We start from the raw sequence: 24,585 nt of genomic DNA on the forward strand, positions 1-24,585 counted from the left end.
ATTGTCGCAACTGTTTTGAATATTTACGGGCATGTCTAATTTCTCTGAGCAAACGGCACTAACATTAATGTTCTGCTCACACGTATAGTTTAAAATGTTGCGAAATTCCGAGGCATGATCATCAGACCACCTAAAGATTCATAGCAAGACCTCGTTCAAACTCCGTTAATTGCAAAAACGTTGCACATCTACGCCGTCTGGCATGCCTGAAACGTTGAACGTAAATGGGGAGTACACTCGAAACAGAAGTTTACTCTTTCTGCAGGTACAGAGCTGCTGACATACCTCAGATAATAGGAATAAAATATTAATTTCCGGATTCTTACACAACGCTACGCCCTTTTATCATTTCACAGCTGCATTTGAACAAAATCCCGGGCATTCCTTACTAATTTACTTTGCTGAGTCACCACATGAACTTTTGGACAAGCCTCTTTCCTCAAACGCAAAATTGAAGTAGTAATAATATTAGTATTGGAAAGTTTGCTCTGGGGTGAAGTGCTTGTTTAATTTTCAACTTCGATAAATGCAGATGCCCTTTCTAAAACAAACAAATACCTCTTATTCTTCTGCCATAGAAAATATTGCACATCGTTACAACTCCGGAGTGATTACCTGTGCCTCGTAGGGGGACAGTACACTCACTCCTTCTCTTCCAAACAGTACTGCTATTGGGCATAATAACGTACAGTACCACAGGTAGAATTAAATTCTTTTCACAGTCTTATAATGTTATGGATGTCTTAGGTGCTGGCTTCCCACCCTGGAGGCTGAGGTTCGAATTCCGGTCAATGCTGAATTGAGATTTTCTTCTCAAAAATCAGATGGTGTCAGAAATGGCATCCGTTCTTAAACCTACAGCCAAAACCAAAATGAGCCTGAGTGACTCCAGTGACTCCAGAAATACCTGGTATGAACTGAAGAAAGTCTTCAAGTTTAGTATAAAAATTAATATGAGCATATGCGTGATAATCCCATAATACCAACTTAGAATAATTAGTTGCTTCAAATATGTATGTAGACGATGTAGTCCACTCATCCATGGGGCCCTATGTAATCTAAATCAAGTTTTCAAGATCTATATTTATAAAATTGGATGCTGGTATGTTTGGAGCTAATAGACTCAAAAACTACCGGACCGATTTCGCTGAAATTTTCACAGTTTGTTCTTATTACATCTGAGAGGGATTATGGCGTGGTTTGAACGAAATCTGATTGGTAGTTCGGCACTAAGGGGTAAAAAAATAAAACAGGGAAAGATAAGCAAACCGCAAGACAAGTTCGTTCAGCGGGTTGCCTACCCAACAGTATGCGAAGATTATGATGTGTTCCTTAAAATTTATTTCTGCTTTTATCTAATAGTGTGGGGGCAGGACACCCCTCCCAGCCCAAGGGGAGAGGATGAAATGTAAAGTAATCGAAAATGACCGATATTAGTGTCGTATATGCTGAGGTAAATAAATGTACACAGGCAGGACAACGTCTGTCGGGTTTTGCTAGTATAACCTATATCAGCACTTAAAGAAACGTAGGCTTAACAAAACTTGGTCATCTAAAAGTACCTACATGTTTGTAAATTCAGTACTGAGTAAATGTTTAGCCACAAATCATATACTTACAACTTTGTTAGACATTCGTATACTTCTCATTCCACAAGATTTTGAACTCGCGCATCACTTGTTGCATTTCTTGCTTCGACCATAGATGGTCGGACAGATTAGTTCACCAGCCTTTAATGATTCCATTGAGAATATATTTGACGAAAGATCTCCTACATTCCAGTCTTTTTGATCATCTGTCAACCACTGAGCATTGTAAATGTTAGATGCAGGGAATTTATTTGCGTAACATTAAAACATAGGGTATGGGAATGGAAAGCTGAGCAAAACAGTTCGGTAAAAAATAAACTTATCGTACTTTATAAACTGAAATACTGAAATAAAAATAACGGCATCTATGACGATGACGTTACAGTGTAAATACGTGACTTAACGTTAAACCATCGGTTACAGCAATGAAGACTTCATTGAATCTCACAAAACCTTCTTTCCAGAGCTGGATATATTTCTCCATATTTTTTCTGACTGTTGGAGAAGTGACATAATCGATGTATTAGGATACTAAAAGTTACTTCTGGTAGTCAGCGCTAAAATATTTTAAAGTATTAACGGTTCCCGCACAATTTCAAGCCCTCAAACTCTTATTATTGAGCAACCAAATCGGAAGAAGTAAATATATTACTATCATATACTGTTTCTTATTGAGGCATTTATAATAGTTTTAACTTGCGGATGACGTTAGTAGTGTGCCGTGAGTCATGTTCCTGACACTTAGAATCAGTTACTACAACAAGGACCCCAAGAAATCCATTACATCCCTGTTTAATGCTACATTGTAGAATTATCTCTATCACCTTCGATTAGGGAGACGAAAGAAGACCGTCGAGAATATCGTATACTGATGATGAAACTGTTTCCTTCTTTCTTTCTTTCTTTCTTTCTTTCTTTCTTTCTTTCTTTCTTTCTTTCTTTCTTTCTTTCTTTCTTTCAGGATGGTATGTGCTTCTTTCCATTTATTTTCAAGCTTTCCTCGAACATGCTATTTTGTTGTTAACAGACCCTGACCTGTTTCAGGGATATTTCCTGGCACATTGGATTCAGCCCTGAAGAAGTCCATTTTGTTACGTATAATTGTGTTTATTCCAGGTATTCGGAAAAGGAGCCTGAGCTGATGTTGGTAAACATAACCTGTGTTGTTACCTTGTCCTGAAACAGGGAACGGGGGGAGGAGGCGGGGGGCAGTGACACGGAGCAGAAGGAAACACCACCCAGCCAGTCGACGTTCAGACAACCCGTTCAACAACGTCGCCTCCGGACGCCGGTGTGGGCAAGGTCAACAGCCACCTTATGTCTATCAGTTCCTCACTATCCTCTCTTATTTTTTTGTCACTTCGTCACGATTTGACGAATACAGAAAGGAGTCTCTGGACACCGAGTTGTTGAATCTCGCTCCATCGAGCAATATTAAAGAGGAACAATCTTACCTACATTTGATTACATTGTCGGAATACATGCAAAGCCTCATTTTCCAAAATAGATGTATTTTTAATATGTATAATTGACAATTATATAATTTAAACTTTACTCTAAATAAGGTCCACGAACTATTAATATCAATACCGTAGTAAAATGTTTGTTTTGAGTTTTATATTCCTAGTAAATAAGAAAGTTCATATTGCTGATACATCTTCGTACATATCACGAGCTTCCGAAGTGTGCAAACAAGAAATGAAATGTATGTTTTTGGTCAGTAGCTTATAAGAAATCAGTATAGAATATTAAATTTGATATTATTTTAATAAAAATAGTTAAATAAAATTTCCCTTTCGCGTTCATGTACATGGTAATCATGCAAGAACTTCGTGTAATTGAACTTGCTAATAAGGAGTATACTGTAGGATGTAATATGAAATTAATGACATCTGATATAAAGTGTAGAGGTGTATTAGCTTGATTTCTTCGTTTGTCAAAATGAATATCATAATGCATGATTCCACGAACTTCCATTTTATACTCAGTACTACATGCGGATTTGTCAGTAGTTTTTCGTACAGTCTGAATTTAAACTGCTCACTTCATAGAAGGGCGCACTCACAGAGAAGATTCAGCACAATAATAATAATAATAATAATAATAATAATAATAATAATAATAATAGAAAAGTAATAAAATGATTAATAATAATAATAATAATAATAAAAGAAAAAGTAATAAAATGAATGAATTGATTAACTAAAAGAATGAGTACGGGATAGAAATAGAAGATGGAGGATTATTCTGATTTTCTAAAATCCTGATCCTCTGATATCGTAAGTCTCAATTGAATTACATTGGAAATATTAAAATCGTACACAGTTTTTATCTTTTATATGCTTGTATCACTGTATTTCTGTCAAAAAAGTATTGTAAATGCGTACTCCTCATTACAAGATGCAGGCATTTTTATAAATAACCTACGATATACCTGTAGTAAAGGTAAAGCAGGTAGTCCAGATCCTTGACTGACCGGTCAGCGTAGTGGCCTTCGATCCAGAGGGACCTGGGTTCGATTCCCGGGCGGATCGGGGATTTTAACAGCGTCTGATTAATTCCTCTAGTTCGGGGACTAGATGTTTGTGTTCCTCTTAACACACATCTTCATTTGCATACAACAGATCACATTGCCAACCACCGTGGAAATGCTGAATACATTCTTCCACGTAGGGTTGGCGTCAGGAAGGCCATCCGGCCATAAAACTGAGCTAAATCCATATAAAGTGTCGATCTCAGGTAATTGAGAAAAGACAATGGAGATGAAAAAATAAAGCAGCAGTTAACAACATCGGCCATGTAAAGCCTAGTAAAGATTTAGGAGAGGTTATTTGAAAGAAACTGTTGTTATTATTAATAATAATAATAATAATAATAATAATAACAATAATAGTAATAATTTTATCGACAAGCTAGTTCATTCATATCAAATGTTTGGCCTTCTCAGATGATCTGCTAATTCTGCCCAGCAATAGACAACCAGCAATTCAGCCGTGCAAAAATCATGAAATTGCACGTAAAACTGGACTCCGAATCTCATATGAGAAAACCCGATACGTGGAAGAATCTTCTCGATACTTAGACAAACAAACTCTAGTAACTCAGTTTAGAAAAATCCCTGAGGTAAATAATGTCAAGTACTTAGGGGAAATCATCCAATCATTCGGTTTAAATCGTGAAATAAAAAGATAATTTCTAAATTCCAAAAATCTATGGATTCGCATGGAACATAATAAAAAATCAATATCTCGGAGTGCTAATTTAAAATACTTTAACACGGTACCTAAGCCTGAATCATTATATGCTTCAAAAACCCTGACCACTGGAGACAGATCACACACTAAAAATTAAAAAACAAGAAAGGAAAATCGTCAGGGAAATTTTTCTCCCAGTATGCATAGAAGGAGTATGGATGAAAAGGATATCTCCTCAATTATATTAGCATTCTGAGAAAATATCAGACGCTATTAAAAGAAGGTGATTGAAATGTTATAACCATATTCAATGAATGGACAATGATTGACTTACTAAAAGGATATTTAATCATGCTTCCTCACTAAAAGTCAAGAAAAATTGAATGGTCTAAATTTAAAAAGATTTTTTCATTACATCAGTATAACAGATTAAATTGTATGGGACAGGTCTAGCCTTAGAACGCTGGTGAACAAACATAATTTTGCTGACAAACCCAAGATGAGAACCAACACCACATGGACGGAAGAACGGAAGCAAAATCATAGCGAGAGGATGAAGAAATTCTGGGAAGGGAAGAAATCAAATTCATCTTCTGCTAAATAAGTTCAGTCGCGCTCCTTAGTTTAGTAGACAAAATACATCACAAACATCATTGATGACCGGGCGAGTTGGCCGTGCGTGTAGAGGCACGCGGCTGTGAGCTTGCATCCGGGAGATAGTAGGTTCGAATCCCACTATCGGCAGCCCTGAAAATGGTTTTCCGTGGTTTCCCATTTTCACACCAGGCAAATGCTGGGGCTGTACCTTAATTAAGGCCACGGCCGCTTCCTTCCAACTCCTAGGCCTTTCCTATCCCATCGTCGCCATAAGACCTATCTGTGTCGGTGCGACGTAAAGCCCCTAGCAAAAAAAAAAAAAAAAAAAAAACATCATTGATGGACCAGAAAGGATGATCAGAACTTGTGGGAAGATTTGAAGGACAAAGAAGTAAAGTATCTGGGTGAAATATTCCAGCAGAATGGACAAGAACAGGAAACGATCAAAGTCAGGATCTGGAAATGGGACTGGTTATATAAGCTGACGAAGACCACCTACAGTAAGAAATGTTTGAGAATTGGAGCCACGTTTAGACACTACAGTACAGTTGTTAAACCAAAGGGATTGTATGCTTCAGAGACGTTGATTACCAGTAAATAGGAATAAGTTGTTCAATGAGCAAAAAGAGAACGAAGGCGCTTACGGTAGAATCTGGTCAACAGACGGGTTGATGGTCATGTACGTTTGAGGTCTAATGAAGATCTTTGCAACAAGATTCAAGTTCTTTATTCATATCATTTATGTATTTATAAGCAAAGGTCCAATGATACTGCCTTGCGGACACCCCCTATTAACATTACAGGATCAGATAATGCTTCACCTACTCTAATTCTCTTCTTGCAGTCACTCACAAGCCTGTAACGCAGGGCCATTCAGGGTGCATGCACCAATGCATTGCACTGTGCACGGTGCAGAAGACGACTTTGCTTGGTTGACCAGAGTGCAGACCCCCACTCCTCGATTTGTAGCAATAGCGCTGTCTCTCTCTTTCCCCACGCCTTCTCACTCGCTCCGCCTGTCTCCCTCTTCCTCGCTTGCTCCGTAGCCGAGCTTAGCCGAGTAGCCCAGAGACGAAGCGTTGCTCCGAGCCGATCCGAGTGGGACCGATGCACTGTGCACAGGAACTCCGCGCCTCAGTTTGCACGCGTGAGATTGTGGGCGTTTGAGAGGCCCTGCTGTAAAGTATCATTCTACGGCCACATATTCCGTATGATTAATGGCCGATTTACTAAGAAAATCTGGAATTTCGTAAAACCAGAAGCAACAAAATTATGGGGTTCCAATAATTCGAGAAAGACCTGAGACAGATCGGTGTCCCTGAAAGCAAAATCAGCGACAGAGCTGTATATAGACAACGGTAAAATTATATCAGAGTCTTAAAGTGAAATCAGAGTCCAGAAGACGGAGACCATCTTTGGACGAAGAGCAAAATAAGGTTCTAATATAAGAGTTCAAGAGATACGAACAGGATGTCAAGGGCGGCAGACGAACAAGATCTGAAGGGTGAAAATGAAAATGCAAATGCAGTCCATAAGACTCAATTTGAATGTAAATAATAATAATAATAATAATAATAATAATAATAATAATAATAATAATAATAATAATAATAAAATTACCTCAGTTACCATGTGCAGGCATTTAATTTAACGCCATCTGGGCAGCCTTCTGGTCAATTTCGACGTATCGTTTCACTCTACCGGATGGTTGAGTACACCAGATCTCTCTTGGGCGACCTATGACTGAGTTGAGATAAACAACAAATGTGTCACCAGAGATCATTTACATGTCGACATCGTACGACATCGAATAGACACGACCATGTACATGTAAAGAATATTTACCGTGCTGTTTGTTCTCTGTAACTGTCACTGATGTCCACCTCTGTTGTGTAGTGGTTAGTGTGATTAGCTGCCACCCCCGGAGGCCCGGATTCGATTCCCGGCTCTGCCACGAAATTAGAAAAGTGGTACGAGGGCTGGAACGGGGTTCGCTCAGCCTCGGGAGGTCAACTGAGGTGGGTTCGATTCCCACTTCAGCCATCCTGGAACTGGTTTTCCGTGGTTTCCCACTCCTCCCCAGGTAAATGCCGGGATGGTACCTAACTTAAGGCCATGGCCGCTTCCTTCCTTCTTCCTTGCCTATCCCTTCCAATCTTGCCGTCCCCCACAAAGGCCCCTGCTCAGCATAGCAGGTGAGGCCGCCTGGGCAAGGTACTGGTCATCCTCCCCAGTTGTATCCCCCGACACAATGTCTCCCGCTCCAGGACACTGCCCTTGAGGCGGTAGAGGTGGGATCCCGCGCTGAGTCCGAGGGAAAATCCAACCCTGGAGGGTAAGCAGATTAACAAGAAGAACAACTGTTACTGATAGTTGGGACCAAAAGTAACAGCGGATAATTAACCAATGTTTATATCGATCGTTCTTTAGAAGAATGGTAAACGAAAGGAATACTTGGATGTGCGTAAACTTTTGTGTTTGGTAGAACACTGCGTTATTTTTAAGCTTAAATAACGCAGCATCATTAATATAATAGTTAGTGGACATAATATCCTAATTTGTATTATATGCATGGTATTCCTTGCTCTACTATTCTCAATTTGAAAAGGAGGCTTTCAGATTCAGTTTTCATTAACTCAAGGTGCACTGGGGTAATTACGGTGGTCACTCCTGAACAGTTAGACCTACTGAGAATTGAAAAAGTGCATGGCAAGTATTTTCTGTATAATACATGCTCAACCTTTCTTTCAAATAACCCGTCTTAATTCTTTATTCGGTAGCTTACATGGTCGGTATCATTATTTAATGCTTCTTCCAGGATAGACTACGTCAATTTATTTACAATGTTAGACGTTTCGCCCATGCTATTGTGAAGCATTTTCAATAGCAGTGATAGAAGTGTGTCATAATAGCATGGATAGAACCCCTTGCGACATCGTAGTATGGGTGAAATGTCTGACAAAGAAATAAATTGACGCGGTCCACACCAGCAGAAGCCTTAGATAACCCCTCTTAAACATCCATGTTCATAATCCCCACAATAAACTCAAAGATAAGTATAAATTATTTCCCTTCGCAAAGAGTTGCGATCTTCTTCTTTGTGTTTTCCGTTATTCCCGTGTTTATATCAGGTCGACATTTCCTTCTTTAGACGGGCTGAGTGGGTCAGACAGTTGAGGCACTGGCCATCTAAACTCAACTTGGCAGGTTCAATCCTGGCTCAGTCCGGTGGTATTTGAAGATGCTCAAATACGTCAGCATCGTGTCGGTAAATTTACTGGTACGTAAAAGAAATACTCAGAGAAATAATTCCAGCACCTCGGCGTCTCCGAAAAATCGTAGAAGTAGTTAGTGTGACGTAAACCATTAAAATTATTAATGTTAATATTAATATTAGTTGTAAACCATTTCTAAGATAATATTTAACTAACTCATGTTTAAAACTAAAAATGAGGCTTTTCCATTCCGTATTCCGACAATGTAGTGTTTTATGTTGAAGAGTGTGTTGTGTGTTGTGTAAAGTTGCTCGTGAGTGATGACCATGCATGAGAACCCAGCGTTTGAAGCGCATGTTGTTTTCCAGGATTGGAACGGATTTACAAGAAAGGTGAGCCCCCAATATCATTCCTTTCCCCGTCCAGATACAAGAAAGGATCATACGAGACCTCGCCCGGCAGTCCATTTCGTTCCAATGATGCTCCATTGGATTAACGTCTGTACTCTGGAAGGACCAGTCCAATTAGCGAACATTGTTGACGGCGTACCACTGCATAAGTAGTCCCGAAACATGACATCTAGCATTGTCATCTTGGAGGTAACAAAGGTCCATTGTGTAAAAAGGCCACAATTTCTGGAGCATTTCGTTACCCAGAATATGCTCCCACGGATGAACACCAGCGATCCCACGCCGAAGTACGAGAAACAGCCCCACACAACTCCATTGCTGATAGGCACTATACACTCTGGCATAAGCCGTTCCCCGGGTAGACGCCACACCCATACACCTCCATCGGATGTAAATAAGGTGAATGTCAACTCATCACTCCACAGAACCGATTTCCATAGCTCCAGAGTTCAGTTGCGATTGTCCAAACACCTCCCGAGCCACAATATGCGAGTAGGTGGGCCTCTCTATGTAATGTTTTAATGGAGACGGATACTCCTCTTGCTGCATAGAATTCTTGTCGAATAGTAGCCATCGGCTGTGTCCTGTTTTTGACAACTTCGTTTTAGGATTCAGCGATTTCTGTCTGTCAAAATGTAGGTCACCCAGAACGTGCACTATTGGCACAATTCTCATCCACCTTTCACTTTCGCGGGATGAATGCTACTGTGTATTTAGGCCTGTTTAACTTCACATCAATCGCCCTGCTAGACAGCCCACTGAGGTGGCACCCCAAAAACATGCCCTTATTGAAGTCCAATAGCTCTGAACCTCGTCCCATCTTCTTCTCAGCTGGTTCTCGTACGTTCTGAAGCATATGTCAGCCATACAAGTCAACTGACGTACTAAATTACCAACCATTATGGATACCCAATTACTTTTCGGTAGATAGTGTATTCATTTCAATAATGAAACTGACTCATTTTGCAATTGTAGATTTTTCTGAACCCTCATTCTTTTTGTAACCACTGTGAATATTTCCCTTATTAAATATTCCCCTGTCGGCTCCGCGATCTGGGGATAGCGAGCCTGTCTGTTACCAGGGGACCCGGGTTCAATTTCAAGCAAAGCTAAGGATTTTTATCCTGGATCCGATGGCTGGTTCGAAATCGTCTCAGCCTGCGTGAGGACAATATTGGGGATCTACCTGAAGGATAGATAGTGGTTCTGATCTAGTCAGCCAAGAATAACGACCGAGAGGATTCGTCACGCTCTCGACACGTTATAAGGTAATCTCCAGACCTTCGGGCTGAATAGTGGTCGCTTGGTTCATCACAGCTGTAGCACCACGGGGTTTTGGTTTTAAGTATTTCCAGATCCCCTCCCGTTTAGGAGATACCTTCTTCTTATTCTTATTCTTCTTCAAGCCATATCCTGTTGCCCAGACGTCGGCGATTTCTCTGGAGAAAGTTTTTCTGTCTTTTGTCAGTCGGAAGAGTCTCTCAGTTGTCTCAATACCGGTCCACTGCTTGATGTTGTGTAACCATGTTATCTCTGGTCTGCCAACTCGCCGTTTGCCCTCTATTTTACCCTGGAGAATTAGTTTTATGAGGCCATATTTGTTTCCTCTTAATATGTGGCCTAGATAAGCTATCTTGCGAACTTTTATAGTTGTTATTAGTTCTTGCTTCGTCCTAGCCCTCCTTCATCGTTTGTTATCATATCTGTCCAGGGTATACTAAGCATTCTTCTGTGCAACCACATTTCAAAGGCGGCAAGTCGTTTGATACTCGTGGCTTTTAAGGTCCATGTTTCTGCTTCATATAACAGTACTGACCAGGTGTAGCACTTCATTAATCTCTGTCTGAGTTTCAGATTCAGATGATTATTACAGAACAAAGAGCTCATCCTGCGAAGTGCAGCTCTAGTGTTCTGAATTCTGCATCTGATTTCCTTATCTGGATCCATACTGTCTGTTATTATGCTGTCGAGGTACTTGAACTGGTGTACTTGTTCTATTTTACGGTTGTTTAATGACAAGGTGACATTTGCATTACTATTTCTGCTAAATACCATTAACTTAGTTTTTGCTACATTTATATTGAGACCATACTGTAAACCTTTCACATGGATTCTGCTCAGGAGTTCTTGAAGGCCTTCTATAGTGTTGCACAGAATCAGAGTGTCATCTGCATATCTAATATTATTGATCAAAACACCATTTACTTTCACACCCAGTTCAACATCACGCAAAGCTTCTTTAAAAATGATGTCAGAATAGATATTTAAAAGGAGCGGCGAGAGTATACAACCTTGGCGTACCCCCCTTCTGATTTTCACATCTGATGTTTTGGTTTGGTTGATTTTGACTGTTGCTTGTTGGCCCCAGTAGAGATTTTGTATGATGCGTATGTCTTTTCAATCGAGATGTTTTCGTTGGAGAGTCTCTATCAGTTTTTCATGTTTCACTCTATCAAAAGCTTTCTCATAGTCAATGAAACATGCAAATACATCTTTGTGTAGTTGGCGGCATTTTTGGATTAGGACATTGACGCTGAATAAGGCTTCTCGTGTGCCAAAGGCATTTCTGAAACCCATTTGGTTGTCATCCAAGTCTATTTCGCACCTCGTTCTAATGCGTGCGTGTATTATACGTAAGAATGCTTTTAGTATATGACTCATCAGACTTATGAGACGGTAGTCACTGCATTTCTTTGGATGAGACTTTTTAGCTATTGCGATGAATGTCGATTGCAACCAGTCCTCTGGGATTATTCCAGTATCATAAATTGTATTGAAAAGTTTAGCAATTTGGTCAACATTCTCTTCAGTTATTAGTTTTAGAACCTCAGCTGGTATCTGGTCTGGATCTACTGCTTTACCATTAGGTGATATTGTGAAAGAATGTAATACTTCTTTTGTTATTTTTGGACCTTTTGCATTGTGTAAGTACACAATTTCATCTCTGTCATCACTGAACCATTCGTTTATGTATTCTGTCCAGGTCTGTATGATTTTTTGTTCATCTAGGCTGGGTTTGCTGGTGTCATGAAAGAGAGTCATTGGCGTCTATTTTCTGTACAGCCCAGCTATCTCTTTTACTTTCTTGTATAACTTGAAACTATCATGGTCTTTATTTAGTTCTTCTATTTCTTCTCAGTTCATTGTCATCCATCTTTCCTTGGCTAATCAGATTGTCTTCTTAATCTCCCTTTGTGTCTGTCCGTAACTCTCTTCTCTGCCCTTTTCTTGTCTTCTCCGTTCCATTAGATCAAGTATTTCATCAGTCATCCATCTCTGCTTCTTTTGCCTTGTTGATGTAAGATGATCCTTACAGACTTTTAACAGTGTATCATGTAATATTTTCCATTGATATTCTGTACTGTTGTCATTGCTGTTGCTATTGTTGGTTTGCATTTTGTTGTTCAGGTCTTGTATTACTGCTTTTTTAATTGTACCATCTCGCAATTTGGTAACATCAAACTTGCTAGACACTTGCTTTGATGTGGTGGTTTTCAATTTCAATCTGATATCTGCCACTAATGGCACATGGTCGGACCCAATATCTGCTCCAGTATACGTTTTTGCTCGTTTGACAATATTTATAAATATTTTGTTAACCAGAATATAATCAATCTGATTCATGATTGGTCTTCCTGTTTCCTTTTCTAGTGGTGAAATCCATGTGTAGAGGCGCCGTTTATGAAGTTTGAACCAAGTGTTACAAACAACTAGATCTTGCTCTTGGCAGAATTGGAATAGACTGTCTCCTCTTTGGTTAGCTGAACCCAATCCATATTCTCCCACTAAGTCAGACCTTCTACCTTGCCCAATTTTGGCATTGAAATCTCCTGATATTATTATTATTATTATTATTATTATTATTATTATTATTATTATTATTATTATTATTATTATGTCAGTGCTGTTGAGTTCTTTACACACCTTATTCAGCATATCATAGAACTCATCAACGTCGTTGTCATGTTTTGTGTCCGCTGTAGGAGCATATACTTGTATAATGCTTACATTAAAGGGCTGACTCTGCATCTGTAACAGCATTGTACGGTCAGAGATTGGTATGAAGTTTTTGACATATCTGACATAGTTCGCCGAAACGAACACACCTACTCCATTCCAGTGATTGTGGTCTTGCGGGTCCCTGCCAGAGTAGTAGAGTGTGCCATGTTCATGGCGACACAATCCAGAACTTGGCCAGCGTAGCTCACTGATTCCTAAGATGTTCATTTTTAATCGCCTGGCTGCTTGAATCATATTGTCCAGCTTTCCAGCTGCATATAAACTTCTAACGTTTCATGTAGCTATACGTAGTTGATTTTTAATTATGTTAAACCGGAGGATTCTTAGCACCCCTTGCCTACTTAAAGGCTGCCCGGGACTAGGGGCCTTTGATTTATTCTTTCTCTCCATAGTAACTTCCTGGGAATATTGTCACTGGGGTGGTTTCCCGTTGTCTTCCCCTGTATGAATACAGCCGCTCCTAACATGGAGAACAGACGCTGCGTGTAGCCGCCTGCTCTGGATCAGACGCTACCTGCCTGTTGGTCCGCGGGAGGTATTTTAATTCTCTCCTACCACCCATATCTGGGAGGCATTTCCATATTCGCCACCTGGGAACGCGCCCTCAAGACGTTACAGTCTCCCCCGAGGGGATACCTACTTGGAGACTAATAGCTTATTAGGCCTTGTAGTCTTTGAGATATATTTTGACTGGGAAGAGGAACTGGCTAATGCCATTTGTGAATTTTAAAATATTCGGAAACTTGACCGAATAAGTATGAAATAATTGTAATTATTGGGGTCTCACCTTTCTCCGATATTCTTGCCCATGATTGTTTCAGAAGTATGCACGGCATGTGTGGAGCCCTGACTGCTGCATGGCTCTGACTATCTACCCTTTGTTTCTCTTCGCATATGATGTGTCAGTGTGTTTCTTGGTAGAATTTACACTTTGTTGTTCTGGCAGAATTTAGCATGAATTGCGTGACTCCCTTTCCTTCTAGGAAAATAGTGTAAACATTAAGTTCTATTTTTGTTCATGTTTGTGTGTTGCGTATTTAGTACATAGCAAAAATAGTGGAAGCAGATTTTTCTATATTTGATAATGGAACATAGCTAGAAGAAGCTTCAAAAGAGGTAAGTTATTGGAGAAATATCTTGAATATACTTTCTTTGAAACAAGTTTCAATTCAAGGAATATTTTATTGTTAAAACTCCTCTTACAGTGACTTCTTTTGGAAATGTCGAGTATGTAAGTCGGTGTGTATTCTTCAAATGGCATGATTTCCTTTCCAACAGCACTGATAGTTTATTTGTTGTTTAGTGGTAGCGAGTTTTACACAACATTTTGTTCCAGATCATCAAAGTTCTTGTTTGCCATTGACGTGGACTTCCTGAATATGATTTTAGAGTACTGTCCAATTGTTATATGGTAAACAGCTGGTAATAGTCGTTTGTGCCACGCGTTATGTTATTAACGATGCATAAAAGCTTTAAAACAATGACGTAGGTAAGCTACTCGTGCGCAAACTGCAAATTCTAAATTGATACACATTTTAAACCTCTCTTACTTTTTCGCCGATGATGTGGGTTTAAAACGAAGTAGTTCAGACAAAGGGTCATTGTACAAGCTTCTTCACGGATTTCCATTTAACATTCGCTATTGTTAACCTGAAGCACAGTCTGAAGACCATTTCGGAAACTACTGTCCCGTTTGTTTGTTTGTTTGTTTGTTTGTTTGTTTGTTTGTTTGTTTGTTTGTTTGTTTGTTTGTTTGTTTGTTTGTTTGTTTGTTTGTTTGTTTGTTTTTCACATCCAGACTTTTGCCGCGCGTATACTAGCTTATCATGCAGTACATGGAAGTAAACTTGATGATAGACAACATAATGTAACATGTTAAATTTTCATCAAGGTATCAAATTAAATAAGGGTGAAGAGTACGCATTTAGAAATGTCACTTGCTATGATGCTTGCAGTTAGTGCATGAATGGCTTATCTACACCCTTGTAAGTTTGTAACAAAAAGCGACAGAAACGAATATTACCACGCTTAAATTAGCTTCTGTATTTTTTTTTATTATAATACCATACTTGTAGCTGGGTGGGACAATTCACTTGTGAGAATATCTCAACAGAGCTCTCACAAGCACATTATAAACAAATCAGTTGTAATATTTTTATTCCTTCAGTGGCGAGTTATTCAGAACTCGTTTAATGTAAAATTTCTATACAATTACTTACGTGTTCTCTATGTAATTTCATCACATTTTTACAGTAAAATAATCTTCCCGTATAGAGTACAGCTGGAAAATCATACCCCATGTTGAGAAGCCGTAGCTGTTCGTAAGTGCAGTGATTCTGAGATTCGTTCATCGTGAATAATTAAGATCTGCCTTCAGTCCGTACATTTCGAAGTCACACTTATTGACGTACAACTCTTTCCTTGGACTGCGTAAACCCAGACATATATGGTTACACCACTCATCAGTATTCAGTGTACTACAGGGACTTTTTTTCTCAGGCCAAGAGAAGATATACTACTAGTCTGACTGGTATAGACGATTAACAGTAAAGTGGAGAATTACTTTCATCTTCAACTTAAACCGTCAGTTTGTTTCTGAAGCCTGACGAAACATGTATACAGTCATCCATTGATTAATGAGACCATGATTATTAAAACCTGTGTACAAGTTCAGTGAGAGATTTGAGTAAATCGATTCCAAACTTGGTGACTCGCTTCGGTCAAATCAATATGCTTCTTTTACCCCCCTCCCAAGGCAGCTTGACAGCATTACTATCTCACTCATACACTTATATAATTAAAAAATACAGACATTCAATGCATAGCAAATCAATATTTCCGATCAAGCCATTAAGGTTCTTGAAGGAAAGGAAGGTGAAGGCCACCGCTATCCGGAACCTTTTCGAGATGACTGCCTAGTACCCCCTGTGGGGGGGGGGCGCAGACGAAGGATATACTCACGGTATCCCCTGCCTGTCGTAAGAAGCGACTAAAAGGAACGACCAAGGGGTGATGGAACTAGAACCATGAGACTACTTGTGATTAGTACCACCATGTGCGGAACACCATGCGTCTATGTTACCTAGAAGTAATATGTGAGGCATTCCACGGGTGTGGACGTTGCCTGTGATCAGTACCATCGTGTGCATTCCACCGAGCCGGGGGAGCGGGCGTTTGGCTGCACAGACTAGTGTCTAGCGAGAGAAGGTGCCGAACGGTGCGCTGGAATGTGTTGGTTCCACTGTGTTCAGAATGGATTTGCGTGACCTATAAGTAGTACCACTATATGAAGAACACGATGGGTCTACGTTGCCTGTGATTAGTACCACTATGTGAGGAACACCACGGATCTAGCTGGCCCCCGTGATTAGTACCACTATGTGAGGAACCCCACGGGTCTAGCTGGCCCCCGTGATTAGCATCACTATGTGAGGAATACCACGGGTCTAGCTGGCCCCCGTGATTAGTTTCACTATGTGAAGAACACCATGGGATTCCGCATTTCCAGTGATTTGCACTACTATGTGAGGAACACCATGGGTCTCCGTTGCCTGTGAGTAATACCATTGGGTGAGGAACACCATGGTTCTGCTTTAGCATTGATTAGCACCATTACGAGGGGCCGGTGACCTGTATTTTGGACCCCTGTGGACAACAAGCATCATCTCAAAGGCATTGTGAATTGGAACCGTGGTCATTTTTGTGGTCATTTCATCATAATTCGTTCTAGATTCTCGTCAATGAATACATTTTGAAGTTTTAATTATCATTTCATTTCCTTACACCTCGTACCATTAGGGGCCGGTAACAGAGCAGTTAGGTCTCTTTAAACAACAAACATCATCATCATCATCATCATCATAACTGCCTAGTTGTACTTCCCCATAAAACTATACTCACCACCATATCTGTAACATCGATACTATGTGGGATACTAGTATTCATTTCTGGCGTAGGCTGAGTGCTATGTGAGGGCTGTGTGCATCTTTGGAATCTGAAGTCTCTTATCTAAATTCCTCCACTTCCTTTCCGGGTGTACCGAGTACGCTTTCATCACCTCGGCTAGGCGGCCCCTAACATACATACATACATACATACATACATACATACATACATACATACATACATACATACATACATACATACATACATACATACATACATATGTGTACTGTACTTAGTGAACGGGATGAATTATTCGTACAGGAAGAATGGCTTCGAAAGCGGAGCATATCTTCGGAAGGACATAATCAACTTTCATCTACAGTATTACGAGATCGAGGAGAAGAAAATGAAAAGTTTAATTTATATTCCATATCAGTTTACTCTGTTGGAATTTATGAAATCACGAGCTAAATTGATGAGTATATTCAAGACACTGCTTTAATCGCCTGATATAAGGGAATGTTTCTGAGTGTAAGCCTTTCGCAACTCATATTCCTTTGTGTTGCCTAATCTGGATCGTCAGTAACGCTTTGCAAATTTTCGTCGAAGCAAAGTTGACAGTATCATCAGGTATGTTTGCCAATATGGCGCTTGCTGTTGCACTGGAATGACATACATGTTTCTGTCTTGTAGATGTCCCGTGGAACAAGAGAGAACTCATACAGGCGTGCTTTTTAGGTGTGTAGAATTCTTCTTGTTCCTTTCTAATTAGACAGTGGTAAAAGTGGTAATATTCTGAGCATTTATCCTTTGTTGCGAAGCACAACAAAATAACAGATATCGGCCTGTCTTCAGTTTGTTCAAACTAAGTGAACTTAATGTAGCGTAATGTACAAATGTAAACTGGAAGTGAAGTATTAGTAATTTCTCACTTTTGACTTGTGAAACGTGGTTGGAAACCATAAAGCTCCAATATAGTTTTTCCCTGGTTTTGCCAACTTTAATTTTTCTGATATCTTTTGATTAACTCTTGTTCTCTACTAACTCCACCAACGTAGGTACTCCAAGGCCTAACGAAGTCTGAACTTTTAATATATCTTCTGTGATGAAAATGAAAATAGACTATTTTAACCTATAAAAATGTCCAAAATATCAACAAAAAAAGTAATAAATTACGACGTCCGCTCATTTTAATCGCTATTTAGTAATAATTTGGAGATATGTATATTGAAAATGATGGTACTGTTAGGTTTTAAGAGAAAGATGTTTCATTAAATATCGCAACGAAATTAAAAGACAAGGTACTAATATAGCACCGAAGTATTTCTTTTTTTTTTGTAAGTTGCTTTACTTCGCACCGACACAGATAGGTCTTATAGCGACGATGGGATAGGAATGGGAAGGAAGCGGCCGTGGCCTTAATTAAGGTACAATCCCAGCATTTGCCTGGTGTGAAAATGGGAAACCACGGAAAACCATCTTCAGGGCTGCCGACAGTGGGGTTCGAACCCACCATCTCCCGAATACTGGATAATGGCCGCACGTAAGCAACTGCAGCTATCGAGCTTGGTCGAAGTATTTCTATAAAGAGTAAAGTCTTGACCAAATGATAAGTACACACCTCAGAAATAGTTTTGCACCACCTGTATTGCTTCGGTACTATGATGTTCACGACCCAATAGTAAGTACAGAAGGAACATCACTTCCTATAACGAATGACATGATTATCTTTAAGAACAACCCGAAAAGCACGATTCATTATTTGGAAAATTGCACTGTCTATTAAAGTTGGAAATGACAATTTGTGTCTTCTTATGGTGTTACTTCACCCAGTGCGTTAAGGCATGCTTATATCATTCGTGGCATGTTTCCCATCTCGTGTTTGAAACTGTCCTGCTCTACCCAATCGCACTCTTCGACAGCAGTGTCCAGGGTGAGAGGTGGGCTCCTATGTCTTCACACTGCCTGTTACAGTTGGTCCCAGGCATGTTCAATCGGATTCATACCTGCAGGCACCGCAAATCATTCTATCCGATTGAGTTGTGCCTCCCTGAGGAAGATGTTAACAAGATAGGAGCAGTGCGCCCGCGCATTGCCGTCTTGCAGAATGAACCTGTCTCTGATATGCTGTCGGAATGCCCGAAACATGTGCTCGAGAATTCAGTCTCGATATTGCACACTGGGCATGGTGCCCTCAACGTCGATGAACGGCGTCTCGACGTCCATATGTAATAGCCGCCTCAAAAATGACGCATCAGCTCCACGGCTGGACGCGTGGTTTTACTTCGCTCTCTCTGCTTCCTCCTCCGACGATTATTAGGCGTCAGACAAATTCTGCACTCACTCATCAGTGAGAAGGACCTGACGTCTTGATCCCAGGTTCCAGTTGAAGTGTCCCATTGCTCATCTGCGGCTGGCGCCACGGAGTAAAGTTTTACTTTCAGATATTCTCCAAGGAACTCTGGAATGTAGATGGTCTCTAAAGAGATGATTTTGGATTGTCTGAGCAGACACAGACTTTTCAGTTGCCGTCAGGAAGGCATTACGTAGCCCTTTATCGGTCTTCTCGGTTCGTGCGAGACAATCCATTCGGAACTGCTAGGCGGGCATTAATTCCATTGTGGAGATTTATCTCCCGTATGCAGTTATCAGACTGTGCCTCTTATAATGGCTTCTGATAAGTTCACCTGCATACACCCCAGCGTCAGTGCGTAGGGTCTGACACATCCCACTCTGATGAGTCTATAGTGTCAGATCTAAGACGAAACGCTGGTTAATAGAGCAAACGCCGGAAAAGCCTTACATCTGATATGTTTTTAACCTTAGTCATGTTCGCGGGCCGCCCTTGGATAATAGGCCAATTTTCATAAAATTCTGCATATAGTAGGCCTACAGAAGTACTATTACGAAATAATATGCATAATGTGGCTCAGATGGTTGAGGCGCTGGTCTTCTGAAGACAGCTTGCGAGGTTCGATGTTAGATCGTTCCGAAGGTGCTCAAATACGTAAGCCTTGTGTCGGCAGATTTACTGACACATAAAAGAACTCCTGCGCGACAAAATTCCGGGACACTCGCGTCTCCAAAAACCATCAAAAGTAGTTATTTGGACATAAAAAGTAATAATTATTTGAAATTTGGATTTTAAATTTTTATAAATCAAAAATAATCTATTCAGATCAAGTGAATATTTATAAACGACGAAAACAATTAAATTAGTTCAGACTTGGGTCTACAACGGGTATAAAAATTAATACATTTTTGAACGACCAACAAAATATTCTTTTGTAACTATTCTTCACATATTCATCAAAATGCTCTCGCGGGCCGCATTATATGGCTTTGCGGGCCACATGCGGCCCGCAGGCCGCCATTTGGAAACCCCTGAGCTAGACCACTTCTTTACGATGAAGCCTTGCTGACGCAATATACAATGTGCATACGATCAAATGACTCGTTAAGACATATTTATGAACTAAACAGACCCAAAATTCGTTCAGTGCATGTCGTCTCCAAGGATTCCAGTTACAGTGCTCTCTTCTGGACTTTTTTTTTTTTTTTTGCTAGTTGCTTTACGTCGCACCAATACGTATAGGTCTTATGGCGACGATGGGACGGGAAAGGGCTAGGAGTGGGAAGGAAGCGGCCGTGGCCTTAATTAAGGTACAGCCCCAGCATTTGCCTGGTGTGAAAATGGGAAACCACGGAAAACCATTTTCAGGGCTGCCGACAGTGGGGTTCGAACCTACTATCTCCCGAATACTGGATACTGGTCGCACTTGAGCGACTGCAGCTATCGAGCTCGGTATCTTCTGGACTGTCCTGAGATTGCATGTCTTACAATTCAGAGTCGAACAGCCAAGGTATCTAGTTTCCAACAGCGTTTTCTTTTATCTAATGCTGTGAGAACCTCCTTCAACATCTGTTGACCACAAACCATCCCTGTGATGAGCTACTTTCTTTTTGGTTTGAAGTAAATTCCAGCACACAATCACTAACCAATGAACAAAAGTCATCTCTAGGTTGAAAGTTAAAGTGAAACTGAGGGGTTGAGACGGGTGGTCTTATAACTTGATCGTTTAACAATCTTGACTTTATTAGACGCTGCGAACCGTGGGCAAGTGTAGGCTATCAATCAACACAAGGCAATTGTAAGAACCTGATCCTTGTGCGGGGCAAAGGCGTTGTAAGATTCCATTACCAATATAAATCACTATTTCTATATCGACAAGATTCCGAGCACTTGACTATACTTCTACATTCACCTAGCACTTGACGTTACATTGCATTTTTTTTTTTGCTAGGGGCTTTACGTCGCACCGACACAGATAGGTCTTATGGCGACGATGGGATAGGAAAGGCCTAGGAGTTGGAAGGAAGCGGCCGTGGCCTTAATTAAGGTACAGCCCCAGCATTTGCCTGGTGTGAAAATGGGAAACCACGGAAAACCATTTTCAGGGCTGCCGATAGTGGGATTCGAACCTACTGTCTCCCGGATGCAAGCTCACAGCCGCGCGCCTCTACACGCACGGCCAACTCGCCCGATCACATTGCATTTTGATGTCTCTTTTTAATGAGACTAGTGTCTCAGCGAACATCTTTCAGGAGTACTCAAAATTCATTTGGTGCTAAACATTTTTGAGGTGTGTGTGTATAATTTATCTTCATCGCCACTGGAAGACACGGGAAACTAATTGACTCGAGGAACGAGTGGAAAACTATCTCCTGTCCCTATAACCGGATACTCTGATTACTCTAATTAAGAAAATTCTTCCTTTGTTCATTATAACAGAGAACTGAATCGAGTTTATTCTACTTGGAATGTTAGGGATCAAGGTAAGAATGGCTTATCCCCTCCATAGGATCAAGTATTTCTTACACTTTGAGGAAATAAGTTGTGGCCTTTTCAACACCGTAATTCTTATAGAACATAGACCTGTATTTAAACATTTCAAAAGTAATTATATCCTAAAAGTACATTAAATACGGACGTTTGATATTTACAGGTGAAAGGCACCTCCAGCTAAGAAAATAAAACGATTAACTTGTTTCTGTTGGGAAAGAATTAACTTAATATTTATCACTATTGTTCGAATCGCTTATCTGTGACTACGTCTGTTGATTTCTTAGTCTAAATGCTCAGATATTGCCATTTTTCTCATGATCTTTAGAGTGATCGCATGACTGTGTGCTCATTACATCCCATACTTGCTCAGTTGTTACTTTGAAGCAGCATGGCTCTTGCATCTTGATTCGCGCTTAATATCAATTATCACTGCTGGTAAAAATGTCATAATAATTACGTTAATTGTGTACTTTATTCGTGGAATGAAATTTCATTTTTCAAAAGAACATTAGAAGGATACCCAATAAAGAAAAAGGCATACTTAAAATTATTGCACCCGTTATTGTACAGTATATTGATTTTGTCCGAGAGTTAAAAACTAGGCATGTTTAACATCAGACTGACCACGTGATGAATGACCCATGTCAATAATGTACTATCACATTAAGCAGCCAATTACGAGGGCAAATTTCTAGCACTCCGGCATCTCTTAATAATGGAACGGGTGAGCCTTATTGTTTGTATTAATTTAAAATCAAATATTCTGTTGGATCATAATACAAGGATTGCTTATTTTGTATTCTAAAGCTGCTTTCCACGTCCAGGGGAACAGTTACTTGCGAAGACTATATTGTACAATCATTTTACAATTAAACAGCAATGGTCATCTAATATCTGGTTAGGAGGAGATGGTGACCACTTTCACTTCTAGTGACGTCCCTGCCCACATGTAACCTACGAAAGCATCTGTACACATATTCCGAGTTATTTTCGCCAGCAAAATTAGGTGACAAACATACGGTATTGTGGTAAGAGCATAGAATGCTGTTGCTGCTAGGATAGTTGCTCCATATGTTTATCAGAGGTACAGTAATGTGTCACCTCCGGATCCTATAATCCCAGTAATGGTAGTCGGATTTTCGAAGACAGAAAAGCCGGGCTGAGTGGCTCAGTCCGGTGGTATTTGAAGGTGCTCAAATACGTCAGCGTCGTGTCGGTAGATATTCTGGCAAGTAAAAGAACTCCTGCGGGACAAAATTCCGGCACCTTTACGTCTCATAAAACAGTAAAAATAGTTGTTGGGACGTAAAGCCAATAACATTATTTATTTATTATTAAGGCCGAAAAAAGTACATTCAGCACTGCATGTCGTACAATGACGGCATGTAAAATATATCTCGTGTTTCCCCAACAAGGCATTAAAATGACAAGGGAAACATTGTGCTACTTCGTTCTAACACTAGCTATACGCTGTGGTTTGCTTTTCTCACGCGTGATCCATTTTTACGATGGGATATCAAACCCATTATCTCCTAGATTCGTGAGCCACCACAGTTTAATGCACCGAACTATGGTTGCTTAATGCTATCATAATCACCATCCTGGCAACAAGTGATTTTTTTTTTTTTTTTTTGCTATTTGCTTTACGTCGCACCAACACAGATATGTCTTATGGCGACGATGGGATAGGAAAGGCCTAGGAAGTGGAAGGAAGCGGCCGTAGCCTTAAGGTACAGCTCCGGCATTTGCTTGGTGTGAAAATGGGAAACCACGGAAAACCATCTTCAGAGCTGCCGACAGTGGGGCTCGAACCCACTATCTCCCGATTTTTTGTTAGTTGTTTTACGTCGCACCAACACAGATAGGTCTTTTGGCGACGATGGTACAGGAAAGGGCTAGGAGTGAGAAGGAAGCGGCCGTGGCCTTAATTAAGGTACAGCCCCAGCATTTGCCTGGTGTGAAAATGGGAAACCACGGAAAACCATTTTCAGGGCTGCCGACAGTGGGGTTCGAACCTACTATCTCCTGAATACTGGATACTGGCCGCACTTAAGCGACTGTAGCTATCGAGCTCGGTAACAAGTGAATTAAGTAGCTTCCTGGAACCACATACACCAGGCCAGGGATCGACAAGCTCTTGGAAGTCTGATCTCACTCGTTCTCCAACGGGAGGCGTATACAAGGCTCTCGTACATACAGGACGCCCCTCATTGTCAGCAACATGCATCACACATTCTCAACAATATTAAACAACAGTACAGGTCTGTTGTAGCAAACACTTTACTAACTAAAGTGACTTGTGAGAGAATGCATGTTTGTCTTTTTTGAGTTGTCCAATAATATAATTTAACGTGTTACAAGATTTCACCAAGATACTTAATGTTAGATTTTTTCTCGAAAGCAATATAATTATTTATCTACACTGTTAACTGAATTAACGTTTGCTTATCATCCGGTCATTCAATATTCGAAGTCATTAACTGTGCGCACTTGAACTTAGAAGATGATGTCAAGCTGTCACCAGATGCGTTGCGTATTGCCTACCGCGTAGCAGGCAAGTGCAAGACATTAAGAACACTAGTCCACAGGGCTGTGCTTTTATGAGCACTGTGCCTTGTGAGGACAACTGAAGAATTGTGTAATCTTTGTAAACTTATATTAATGCTGGTGGCATCTATGTTGATCACACGACACCCAGTTAAGTCTTTAAGGAAGGCTGCCAGTCATAAGAATGACCCAAGAGGCTGGCAGTATCATGACATGAAAAATATAACTCCCACCCTAGTTCTGTTTCTTTTATAATATGTAACATATCGAAACACATTACAA

The 24,585-nt window shown here is 40.3% G+C and overlaps 1 protein-coding gene across 1 annotated transcript in view; it reads left to right on the top strand.

Moving 5' to 3' along the window:
- Positions 1–24,585, top strand: part of LOC136877773 (dual specificity calcium/calmodulin-dependent 3',5'-cyclic nucleotide phosphodiesterase 1A) — a 373,065-nt gene that overhangs the window by 233,564 nt on the left and 114,916 nt on the right. The window contains exon 6 of the mRNA XM_068228741.1: positions 17,604–17,648. Within this exon, the coding sequence (XP_068084842.1) occupies positions 17,604–17,648 (45 nt within the window). The remainder of the gene's footprint in view (positions 1–17,603; positions 17,649–24,585) is intronic.

The sequence above is a fragment of the Anabrus simplex genome, chromosome 7, assembly GCF_040414725.1.
Source record: "Anabrus simplex isolate iqAnaSimp1 chromosome 7, ASM4041472v1, whole genome shotgun sequence".
NCBI lineage: Eukaryota > Metazoa > Arthropoda > Insecta > Orthoptera > Tettigoniidae > Anabrus > Anabrus simplex.